Source organism: Gekko japonicus, unplaced genomic scaffold, assembly GCF_001447785.1.
Source record: "Gekko japonicus isolate JY-2015 unplaced genomic scaffold, Gekko_japonicus_V1.1 scaffold83, whole genome shotgun sequence".
Classification (NCBI taxonomy): Eukaryota; Metazoa; Chordata; class Lepidosauria; order Squamata; family Gekkonidae; genus Gekko; species Gekko japonicus.
The window spans coordinates 134385-147304 of record NW_015168655.1 but is presented as its reverse complement, the minus strand read 5'-3'; the positions used below and the strand labels follow the sequence as shown (position 1 = coordinate 147304).

Sequence of the window (12920 nt, the reverse complement as noted above, 5' to 3'; positions counted from 1 at the left end):
ATTGAACAAGGGAAACCCTTTTGAGATACAGTAATTATCCTATAAATTTCCCATCAGTAGTGCACTACTTAAATAAATTACTTTTTTTTATAAAAACGGCAATTTTAAAGGTAGTTTCTTAACCATGTTCTTTGCAATACTCTGTTTTTTGATGACACTATTGGATTAATGATGAAGATGATGGAGGTCTGTTCTCTTGTTTGTCTTATCTGTAGGCGGCAGCACTACAGTATCAGCATTAAGGGCATCCTGTCTCCTGGGCTGTGCAGTGATGCAAGACAATCCTGATTATCTTGTGCAAGCTCACGCCATCTCATGCCTTCAGCAACTTCATATGTTTGCTCCACGTCATGTAAACTTATCTAGCCTCGTAAAGTGCTTATGTGTAAGTACAATGTTTTTAATGCCTTCTCCAGTCTGCTTTGTTTTGTGACTTTGGAGCTGGCAGAGTTAAACTGCTGCTCTAAGTAGTGGGTCTGCTTTATGGAAAAACAGCTGTTCTGCACACAGATTTAGTAAAACAAAGTGGGTAAATAAGTAGTTTTCAGTTATATAAAATGAATTAGGAGTCTTGTGGCACTTTGAAAGACCTGCTGCTTTGTGTAAGCTTTCATGTACTACAGCAGGGTTCCCAGGGCTATGGTGCCCACCAGTACTTCCTTTAGCCCCTGCCGAGCTTTTCAAGAAGTGGGTGGGGCCATTGTAAGGCAGGGCTTGTTACTGGCTGCCCTCACTGAAGCAAAAGGGTTTTCCACTGGAATATCAGAAGGACTAGTAAGTACCTGAGGTTTCCTTAGTCAGTGTGTAGTTCCATTCCCCCTTCAGACTTTCCTTCTTCCCAGGAGATGTGAAGGGGGACATATTTCGTTTGGTTTTGTCTACGTCAGTAGTTATTTGGGATTTGGCTGCACCTCCTGGAGAGCCGTTTTTGGGGTGGGGCTACCGACCCCTCCCAAAATTCCAAATATGCCTACAGGCTCAAAAATGTTAGGACCCTTGTACTGTAATCTGCATCACCAGATGTTTGAAACTGATAGATGTTTGCTTTCACACACCTATATATACATAAATACAAGGAACAAAAATTGTAATGAGTGGGGACCAAAAGGCCGTGGCAGGGAAGTTCTAATCTGTTACACTTCTGCTTTTATGTTCAGATATATTCAAGATAAGCATAATAACTATTCTCTTCCATAGTAATTGGTGATAATCTAATAGTTCTAGCTTTGCTATGCTAATTTCCTACTTGAACAGGGAGAACAGCCCCATGGTCCCTTTCTGCTTCCACACAGAGGCACCACAGTTCCATATGGTTCTTTGCCCCATACTTTGCTTTCCTCACCCACCATGTGACCACTGTTCCACCACCACCACCATCGGAGAACCCTTTCAGGCTTTTTTTTTTTAATCAGTCACTGACATATTGTTGCAAGTGTTAAGTTACTGTGCTATGCCAGTTAGTGTTTTTAAGCTATAGTAATATTCCAGTTACCAAATGTAACTGGTATATCACTGTAGCTTAAAACTAGTAATCAACATATCTCTATAGCCTAATACTACAAGGCTATCATGAGAGCTAAGGTAAGGGAAATGGTGTTGATGTGAATGGGACCTGTAAAAATGTGCAACTTCCCAGCCACACAGTGTGCAAACATGCTTTGACTATGATATTTCCCCAAAGATTGTACCAATCAACATTTGGAAGGGATCAGAGCAAAACAGGGGGAAATGTGGATCATAGTTGATTGGGAGATGATACCATGTGAATGCTTAATAAAAACCCAAAAAAACCCACTTCCGTTCGAATGCCAGACCAGTGTAAAACCTCTGTGAAGCAGCCCTAATTATTACCCAACCTAATAGAATCAAATTTATGGATAAATTCTAGTTCAGCAGTTGCACTTTGGGGTCTTTTTGAAGGTATTGTTGGTGAAGTATGGTGAATTTCAGCTTTGTAGCAGGCTATTCAGGAAGACTGAAATATTCTCTCTCTGATTTCAAAGAAATCAGTGTCTAAGGCCATCTTATGTCAGTTTTGTATCCTTTAAAGCGGTTTTCTTAGCATACAAACAAAACTGTTTGTCCTGTGTAGACAACAGGAAGTTATTGTTGCCGTATGGTGACATAGACCACATTCCCGAGTGAGTGCATAACATTACTAGGCCGTGAATAGATACGGAGACAGAATCAGAACTATAGGAAAAATACAGTGAGTGCTTTCTTCATGTGTCAGAATATACTTTGTATATGTGGTCAGTATATGCAGATTTGTCCTTCTGTGAATTCTTCTGGAATGATCCTTCTTTGAGGATCTGGCTGCTAGAGCTGTATAGTAACTACAGGTTAGTTCTGGCAAGCAACAATTAGGTCATGAAGGGGAATGTAGCATCCAATAATGAATGCTACGAATTTTGTGTTTGATTTATGGATGTGCACTGGTATGATCAGGGTAAGATTTTAGGGCAGAGATCTATGCCCATGGCCCACAGGCTCCCAAAGGAGGCCATAGCTTTGCTTTTGATGTCCCATCATTTACATCTGGAAAGGTGCATAAGACAATTAAGTCCAGAGTTTAAAAGTACCTAACTGCATCATTGCAGATGTAGTTTTTAATTGTTCTTAATAAATATCGCCAGAATTGACCACCCTTAGCACTTGTGCATGGGCCATTAGGAACCTTGCTATAGAGATTTTGGTCTGCTTTTTTCTATAAAAGCAGCACATACTTTGATATAAAATTATTAGTAATTTCTGATTTGATTTTTTATTACTGGCATAATAGTTTTGAGCAGGTATTACTGTAAGGAATGGTTTTTAATTTTAAGGACTTAGGTGATGAAAATGCAATCAAGTGTTTGTCTTGTGGTATGTCTGAGATACAACCATAACAGTGAATTTACTCTGTATAGATGGTATCAGGATCACTATGGCATTGATACCTGGAGTTTGTCATGACTGGATTATCATTTGTTTTTGTGCAGGAGATCTTGTTGGAAAATTCTGTGTTGGTAGGTCTCTGTGCATTGTTAAAACTTCAGCAACTTTCAGTGCAGTTTCTTTACCCCCCCCCCCGTGTTGTGTTTAACCATTAATTTCAATAAAAACACTTTTAGCATGTTGAGTGACCTTTTATTTTAGCCTAACCAATTCTCTCTTTAACATCCTTGTTACTGGCATTCTTACCTTGTTTTGTACATTTTATTTTTTCATTAGTTTGACTTTTTAATATTTTCAGTGCCAAATGAGCAAAAATTATGGGGTGAATGTGTGTGTTATTTGTATCGCTTGCATTTTCTGTGTCTGTTTTTGCCATTTTCCTTGTCCTTTTAAACTATGGGAGAATGAAAGTGATCAGAAATTTGCATTTTGCTTTGTCTTGCAGTTCATTTTGTGTGCTCTGGCTTTTTTGTGCAAAAATGGCAAACTTCAATTTTTTATGCATGCCTAAATCTCAAGACAATGGGTGTCAGCTTGAGTAAAGTATCCATTTGTGTATTTGAATTCCTCGTAGCAAGCATCTTAGAGATATAGTAATGTACTTGACTTCTTAAAGATTTTCAGGGCATATTTTTGTATGCATTGTGACCTTGGAAATTAGTCTGCATGCAAGACCATACAAAAATATAGACACAGACTTGTTTTGATTAACTGTGATTCCATAGCATTTATTCTTTGTGTCGATGTTGTCTCCTTTTTCACTCATTCTAATGCCTTTTGATTGAGAAATGAGGTGCATGACCCCCCAACGTGGCTTCTCTGCGACAAGCACTCAGCTCTGTCCATTTCTCAGGTTTTAATATTGAACATTTAATGGGTGCAAGGCCATAAATGGTAAAGACGAACTTGTTTACTTTCTGTATACCTAATTCTGTGTTCATGTAATAGTTTCCTCTATCAGAATTTTTAGAGCTTGGATTTCAGCTTTAGTACTGCCAGTTTTGTGAAATGCTGGCTTAGTTATATCTGTGGATTCTGTTGAAACTAATCTTAAATTTAGAAAAAAGAATCCATTATATTAATACAGGTTAAATATGCCAATTTATTTTTGTCATGTGTTCAGTTAAGAAGACAAAATTCTCAGTGTAGTGTTCCCACAGCAGTATTTTGGAGACAGTTCAAGAGAACGGCAAACTTTTAAATAGTGGACATATCATATAACTTTGACAATCCTTTGAGCTCTTATACATAACCTAGTTATTTTTTACTGTCTTGTTTGTTATTTCATACAAACCTTAATCTTCACAACGGTGTCTTCTTTCTTTATTGTATTCCTTGAGATAATCTTTTCCTGCCTGTATCTACATTATAATATTTTTAAAGTTTTATCTAAATTCATATATACTTGTGATATGAACAGAGTTCTTTAGAATTGCAATTTGATAATACATAATAATCAGTTGCAACAGAGAAGAGGGTTGGGTCCAGTCTTTCCTTGAGAGAGTGGCAAGGGGAGATCCTTGGAGCCTGTGAATGAATCCCTACAGCTGCAATCCCTCTTATTGTGTCTCACACCTTTTATTTATTTAGCACATTCCTATCCTGACCTTCCTTCAAGAAGTTCAGGACAGTGTAGTGGTCTCTCTTCCTCCATTTTATCCTTATGATAACCCTGTAAGATAGGTCAGACAGAGAAAACAACTTGTCCAAGTACACCCAGTGAGTTTTATAGCACTGAATATCACTACCTCTAATATACTATTCAGGGGCCTGTAGCAGGAAACAGGAAAGATCTGCTCCCTGAGTTAAATTGCTGTCATAGTTTCTGGATCCCATCATCAGACTTTATTGTACAAGGGTTAATTGGGTTTTTCCGCATGCTCGGCTTACAATCAATTAAATAGTGAGGATTTTCAAGGGAGGGTGCCATCGTCATCAGTGGCATCACAACACCCCTCCTTTTAAAAAAAAAGATAGCACTAATATATTGCTATAGCGCTACAGCACTTTAAGACTAGGCTTAGCAGGTTCTCTGAATTCCTAGCTTTCATTTTTTTAAAGTTAGTCTCTGGCTTCTTCCCTAGGAGATATGCCTTTTTCCCTATACCTCTGTGAAGGTAGGAGCTTGAGACTTACCTTTCTTTCTTAATGAAATTTGGGAATTCAGAGAATTGCTAAGCCTACTGTTACAATGTTCTAGCAATATATCAATATTTTAGTGCCATTTTTTTTAGAAAAGGAAAAAGAAACCATTTGTCTGCACAGTCCCATCATTTAACAGTAGGCTGGAGGTGGGTACAAGTGGGTGAGACAAAGAAAACTGACAGAAACATTATGCACAAGGAAAAAGGCGACTCAGAATCAGCTTCCAGAAAAAGACTGGGGTAAAAGGGGTCTCAAAAGAACCGGGGGGGGGGGGGGTGGAAAAAAAAAAAAAAAAAAAAAAACTTTAGGGAAAAAAAAAGGAAAACAAAACAAAAAACCTTAGGTGAAAACTAAAGGCACAATAATGCATGTGGAAATGACAGGATGGACCACAGCAGTTTGGGGCCAGAACTGACAAAAACAACCTCTGTGGATAAACCCACTGTCTCCACAGTTAACATTTTTTATTGACAGTGGAATTTCAGTCAACAGTTCTGTGTTTTGAGGGGTTTTGGGGAGGGCTCACAAATCACTAATGTTGGAATTTTTCTTCCCGACTTTCGGCTTTTTGTTTTCTAACATCTGACTTCCCATTTTGTCTCAAAAACAAAATTGCTCAGGAAGCATCCAATTTCTGCATTTCACAGAAAATATCTACAAAGGCTCATCTCTTTTGTCTATTTCAGGTGAATCTCTCTAGTTCATATCTGTTGTTGAGGCGAGCAGTCCTAGCTTGTTTGCGGCAGCTTGTGCAGAGAGAGGCAGCCGAAGTATCTGAGCATGCTGTTTCCCTTGCTAAAGACAACAGAGAAGACTTTAATCCAGGTAAAACTACAGAGCTTGACCAATGTAGAAAAATTATCTCATTTTCCTTCTCCTTTTAGATTACACTTTGCATGTTGTGCAAGTTTTAAACTTATCAGATAAAATCCTTTAGGCACTTACGTACTGTACATTTTATATATTACAATTTGAAAATACGGGAGTTTTCCACAAGTCAGTCGTGTTTCTAAAAGTCTCATGCAAGAATGTTTAAGGCCCAGTTTAGATAAACATAATGCAGTAGAACTGTTCCTAGATGGTATGACTTCAGAGTGCAGATGGAAAATTTAATGCTTGAATGCTGAACCACACCACAAATCCCTTCCCTCTGCATACAAAACTACCAAGGAAAAGGTTCTAGCCTGGTCTTCTCCCTCACAGCACTAAACTTTGAATGTGTCGAGAGATATATTTTATGGGAGAGCACATTAACTGCAGTCTGAAATGGGACAAATATGGTGCGCAGAATAAGATAAGCTTTGGAATGAGGAGTACAGTTATTGTTGAAGAATCTTTGTTAGGACATCACTTTCCAACATCTGGTATGAATAGAAAGCCATCTATGTTCAGTTGGCTTTCAAGTTACGCTAGTCTAGACTGGACTGAGTGATAGTCTGGGAGCACCAATATTGAAACCATGGTCAGACTACCTGGAAGCCTCTCTGAGCTTTCTAAAAGGAAAAGTAGGATGTAAGTATTATGATTACTCACTATGAGAATCCTTACAACACTTACATTAGCCCTTTTGTCCACTAGAATTTCTCACGTGAATCCAGCAAATCACAAAGCGACTTTCTGTGCCTTTGCTAGCATATATTGACAAAAGCAGAGAAAGTAATGCCTTCTGCTTCTGTAATATCCAGTGGGCAAGTTCCATGGAAAAGATTTTCAAGTTTCAGATGGACATTTTATTTGTTTGTTTATGGATATATTAAACAAAGAAATAAGGAATACTTCTCACCGACATCCCCTACATTAGAATTTTAAAGACATTTTGTACAATAATTTCATCATTAATACATATTCTTTATTACATATTTCATCATTACTCATACTAGCTATAACTTTTAATATACCAAAGTTGAAGGAAAATCTATTTACTATCTCACAATAAAAATAAGAAATAAACAATATTTTGTTCAAAATCCACTTCTTAATACATTTATATTCAAAACTTGTTCTCCTTTTTCTGCGTTATACTGCATGTATATGCCTTACAATGTATTTACAGACCATTTCTAAACTGTTTCTCATTCTAAATTTATCTCCTGCCTGCATAGTAGACACTCCCATCTCTCCTCAAATTTCAAGATGGATCTGCTGCTCAAATAAGTTGTTAATTTTGCCATTACTGCATAATCAGCAAATTTGTTTTCCCATTCTTCTAAGCTTGGACAGACGTCTCTTTCTCTCTTTGTAACAGACATTAACATCAGAGAAGTAGGACTTGAAGGAGCATTGCTGATTTTACTGGACAAAGAACTGGATCCCAAACTGTGCCAAGATATCAGAGGAACTTTGATCCATATGCTCACAACCATGGCTGTTGAAAAACTCTCTTTCTGGTTGAAGCTGTGCAAAGATGTTCTAGCTGCCTCTACTGGTAAGAGTTAATATCTTCTTCCTGGAAACAAGAGATGTAGTATATATCTTTCAATATATCTTTCAAACACAGTCCCCTTTCTCCTAGTCCTGCTTTTCTTCTCTATCATACAGAACTTCATTGAACACTTTCCTGTTTAATCAAGCTCTAGTTTGCAGTGATATCACAATGTGCAGGTGCCTTAAGGTAAAGGTTTCCCTTGCTTGAAAGCTAGTCGAATCTGACTCTAGGGGGCGGTGCTCATCTCCGTTTCCAAGCCGAAGAGCCAGCATTGTCCAAAGATGTTTCCATGGTCATGTGCCCAGCATGACTAAACGCCGAGGCGCAATGTGCAGGTGCCTTGGAAAACTGAAATTTGGATGGGAAAGGGGACACAAATGCAAACAGAGACTGAGGCGAGTAAAAACAGGCCACAGCTTTATTGATTACAGCTGATGGAGCATTGGCACAGTATGCACCATGGATCCAGGCATTGGGCAACCTGCTGGTCGACCGATGGTGCACACGTGCTGGGGGTAAACCTGGAATGGCAAGTAAATCGGTCCACATGAGTGCAAGCCTCTGTGTGGTTCCCTTGTCACTTGGGAGTAGAGTTAGGCAACAGCCCCCAAGTTGGGTGTGCCACTGCAGGGTTTAACTTCCAGTGCTGCTTAAGGGGGTCCCCACCTGGGGGAGGTAGGCACAGGTGCAGTCTACCCCCAAATGGATCCTGCCCAATGCCTGAAACCACCCTAAAGCTGTGACAAGAAATAGTGCAACAAGGTAACCACTGCACAAAGCAGCATACAACCAAAGGGGGGGGATGACTGAAGCTGACTGAGTGGTGGACCAGGGCAGTGTGGCCTGATAAAGGGGAGGAGAGGACCAGAAGGAAGATTCCATTCTTCAGATCTGCTCCAGCCCCACCTTGGCTATCCCAGGCTGCTGGCAATTGGCTAACTAGCTAGGAATGCTGTTGGGCCGCTTCCAGAAGGCTCCTTGCAGCTGTGATGAGGCCCCCAGCCAGTGACGTAGCTGGAGAGTGGAGCAGTCCTTTCCTGGCCCAGCTCCTCACCCTGTAGCCTCTAAACAACCCCAGGTGAGTCCATGGTCATTGTTTGTTTCTGTCCCATAAACTAGGACTCTAAACTAGGTTTTAACCACATTTTAGAACACCAGCTCCCAGGGGTAAATGAATTCCAGTTTTTCAAGGTGTCTGCATTCACTTCTCATGCCTCCTCTCTCAAGAACAGGATTTCAGCTGGCTTTCTGGGTTCCTGCCTGCAAGAGGGGGAATGGGAAGTCACACTCTGTGAAGTAGAAGCGTTTTTGTCTACGGAAATGTTAAGATCCAGCCTTGTCAGGGCCGGCTCGAGGTGTTTCTGCACCCTAGGCAAGGCTGCCTTGTGGTCCCCCCTTGTGGATGCCAACCTCCCGGTGTGGCCTGGAGACCAGCCGGGGCGCTCACTTACCTTTGCCTCCCCAGCTCAGGGTCCTTCTCGTGGTAGCTCTGCCCGGACTCATAGGCGGCGGAGGTGGTGGCTGGCTGGCTGGCGAGCTCCCTGCAGCAGCAGCATTGCAGCCCCAGCCAGCAGCCCAGCAAGAGGACTCCCGGCCAGTGCATTGTGCAGAGAGGGCTGCGGCGGGGTGGTGGGTGGGCGCCACTGTGGGGCTTCCACAAAGCCCCGGCCACTGAGAGGCAGGAACTGGCCCCCGAGCCCGCCTCCCACCCCCTCCACTCGCCCGGCTGTCAGTGGCGCCCCAAAGTTTGCTCAGGGTCTCTCAGGTTGGGAGGGTGCCTGGGTGCCTGGCAGAAGGGGTGGCGGCAGCGGCAGGGGCCTGGGAGCCTCTTCAGGACATGGACCGGAGCAGCGGCAGCGCCCGGGCATGGCGAAAGGCGCCCTCTGCCTGCACCTCAGAGACTAGTGGCTGGCGACCACTGTACAACGGATTGTATGAAACTCTTGGAGGTCTTTAAAAAAACAACAACACGAAAACCTGTCTTTGGCTTTCTCCTGCAAATCTGAGGGTTACTTTCTCCAGCTGAAGGGACGGGACGAGGGGAGGGGGAAGACCAAGGAATTGCCAAGGGAAAGCCAGAACGGCGATGGCAACCTCGCCTGTGCTGTGCTTGTTGAGGTGGTGCAGGAAGAAGAGCAACACGCTGAAATCCGGGGTTGGTTTCCAGCTTCAGGGCTACACTGTAAGAAGTGGCTTTGCGGATGGGGTGAAAGCACAGAGTTTGTACAGGCAGCTCTAACGGCTTTGCAGCCAGTGGGAGGGACGGAGAGGAGGACAGAGGGTGCCCAGGCCAGTATCGTCTTTGGGCTCGTCCCCTCCCCTTTCCTTCCCCCCACCCCGGACGGAGGGCATGGAGGATTATGGGGGGAGACACAGTTCAGCGCCCCACCCAGGGCTCGAGGACGCGGGGCTGGCTGGGGATGCAGCTCCTTCGGCAGCAGAGCAGGGGGGAGGCGAACTTCGGCGGCGCACTTAGGCGGCGTGCGGGCTTTTTTGGGGGAGGCAAACTTCAGCGCCCCATCCAGAGCCTGCCACCCGCCCCATCCAGGGCCCAGCGCTCTAGGCGAATGCCTAGTTCGCCTAGCGGGTGAGCCAGCCCTGAGCCTTGTGTTAGTACCATTCACAGACAATCTTTGTTCAGTTATGAATTTGTGATGATGTTTGCACCAGCAGCTTTTACGACTATTATGAACAGTAGCTTGGGCTTCAAAAATAACAATGGACCAACCATTGCAACCATTATCTCCCTGCCTATCCCACATGTGCTGATTACTTGTAGAGGAGACTAATGTTTCCCAGTGTTTCTACTATAAATTAACTGTTTCCTCCTTCAATCATGTTATTTTAACTTTTTTGCTGAAACAAGAAGCATTGGTAGAACATCACAGGCATTATAACCCCTGTTTGACCACTATATAGTTTTGACCAGAATCTACAGACGTGTGCAGAAGTATTTAAACAGAAATACACACATGTGTGTTATCTACACATGACATGTTAGTTCTGGAGAAACAACCATGTATCATCAAATATGTCTGCCATATAAAATATGGATTTGTTATTATGTGCACCTGCATCCACAGGTTGTTAAATAGTGGGTTCACAAGACTAGCATGGTTTCAGCATAGCTTCTTTATTAAGAACTTAACAACAACACACACACGATGAGCAGCAACTTTATACAAAAACCCATAGCCCAAAACACATCCCCAAAATACAAACACACCAATAGGCAATTAGTCACTTAGGGACCCTTAATTGCACAGCATGCTTCACGTGGATTTTCCCTGATTGGCTGGCTTGGCAAGGGCAGCCAATCCAAATGTAGGAGCTAGGAGCCTCTCAAACAGTGAGTGTTTGCTCGAAGCTCTCAATACACAACACCCCTCCCCCCAAGATAGGGTTGCACCCAATTGCAAACATAGTCCTGCAGGTCCTGCTGAGAACGTCTCAGTTCACTGCTTGGCGGCAGGGTGGTGCCTGCATATGCTGAGAACGTCTCAGTTCACTGCTTGGTGCTGGCAAGCTACAGTCCAGTGTAGCCAGCCGCAAGGCTGCTGGTGCCACGGGAGTCTCTGCGCCTGGGGACAGGAAGGCTTACCCTAGCGCCGCTCGTCTCCGACAGTTGAGTCGCAGGTTTGTTTGGAACCTGCTGCAAAACTGTCTTCTGCACATCAGGTGCTGTCGGGGCCTCGGGAGCAGTTGCCATAGGCACTTAGGGACCCTTAATTGCACAAGATGCTTCATGCGGATGTTCCCTGATTGGCCGGCTCAGGAAGGGCTACAATCCAAATGTAGCAGCTAGGAGCCTCTCGAACAATGAGTGTTCGCTCGAAGCTCTCAATACACCACACTGGCCATATAGAAAACTGTTTTTGCAGGGGAAGGGGAGATGGGGGGAAGTTTGTGTTACAGCAAGGAGGAAGAGTTATATTTTATAAAATCAAAATTAGTTCTCTGGGTCCCAATCAAAGATGTGACTTTGCTTCCAGCTAACTCCTTCTCTTTCTAGTTCTCTTTCTAAATGCCATGAGGGCAATATGGTGCTATCTCCATCGTTTCCTAGACAGATAGCTAGAATCCTTTCTCTACCTTTACTATCCAGGTGTGCAGTTCCTTCACAATAGTAAAGTAAAGGTTCCCTTGCTCGAAAGCCAGTCGAGTCCGACTCTAGGGTTGCGGTGCTTATCTCCGTTTCAAAGCCGAAGAGCCAGCGCTGTCCGAAGACGTTTCCATGGTCATGTGGCCGGCATGACTAAACACCAAGGTGCACGATAAAGGACTTTATTTCTTTCCTAAAGTAACATACCCTGTGTGTGGACTTCTTTCCTAAGGCAACATCCCCCTCCTGCTGCACAAACCAACCTCTAAGTTAACACTTTCCCTGGTGTTAAATAGTGGGTTCCATGGCTGAGCAGGCTCGAGTCTAGTGATCAGCTCAACTTTATTTGTGATTCAGCAAGAGCAAGACAAGACCCCAGAGCCGCAGCTCTGTTAAATAGCATGCCATTGCCACACCCAAACACACCCCACTCCCAATGATAGGCTATTTACATAACATCACTACTTTATTGGTTACTTCCAGAGTCCTGGTAGGCTATTGTTCTTGGGCTCCAAGCTCAGCCCGTCTCTGGTAGAACAGTCCTGGGATGTTTCAGTCCCAATACATAACACCTGGACAGTTGAGAAGCACTGTACCAAGTAGAAAGTTCATGGGGGAAATACTAAAGCAAGAGAAGGAGAGTGAGAACCGCATTTTAGGTCATCAAAGGCCAGCTCTCGTGAGGTAAAACTAAATTGATTATGAATAGTCTCTAGCTTTGATGGAGCAGACACTTGGAACCAGTTCCCTGAGAACTGAACCATGACCACTGAGGCAGTGTCTCCTCTCAGCTACACTGCTTGGATGGTAAAGCTTTATTATATAGATTTCTTTCCTGTAACTTCATCTACCAAGTGTAAAGCTTTCCTTTTCCTCTCCCCATTTTATGTAGAGCATTTGCCTGTGAAAATATGTGTTTTTATTCATGTCTAACACCTAGGCTTTACAAAGTTTGAGTCCAGTGGCACCTTTAAGACCAACAAAGTTTTATTCAAGGTATAAGCTTTCGTGTGCATGCACACTTCTTCATATACAGTGAAACAAGATGTCCTCAGCCATTACATATAGGTGTTGGGGTTAGTTGCCAGGAAGGGCTAGTTAGAGTCAAGATGTATAAGTAACTGGGTGATTATAGCTGAGATTGGATTAAAGCAGTTGGTAAGATCTGTGAATAGCAGTAAATTAGCATACAGATACAGGAGTGGCACCTTCAAGAGCAACAAAGTTCAATTCTGGATATAAGCAAGAACTGATAGACTTAGCATATGTAGACACACACTTCTTAGATACATTGGAACATATTTCCTCAAA

General features: G+C 42.9%; 1 protein-coding gene across 1 annotated transcript in view; it reads left to right on the top strand.

Annotated features, from left to right (window-relative positions):
* HEATR5A (HEAT repeat containing 5A) overlaps positions 1-12920 on the top strand; it is a 91441-nt gene that overhangs the window by 50348 nt on the left and 28173 nt on the right. The window contains exons 20-23 of the mRNA XM_015415208.1: positions 216-385; positions 2982-3008; positions 5769-5907; positions 7328-7507. Of these exons, the coding sequence (XP_015270694.1) occupies positions 216-385; positions 2982-3008; positions 5769-5907; positions 7328-7507 (516 nt within the window). The remainder of the gene's footprint in view (positions 1-215; positions 386-2981; positions 3009-5768; positions 5908-7327; positions 7508-12920) is intronic.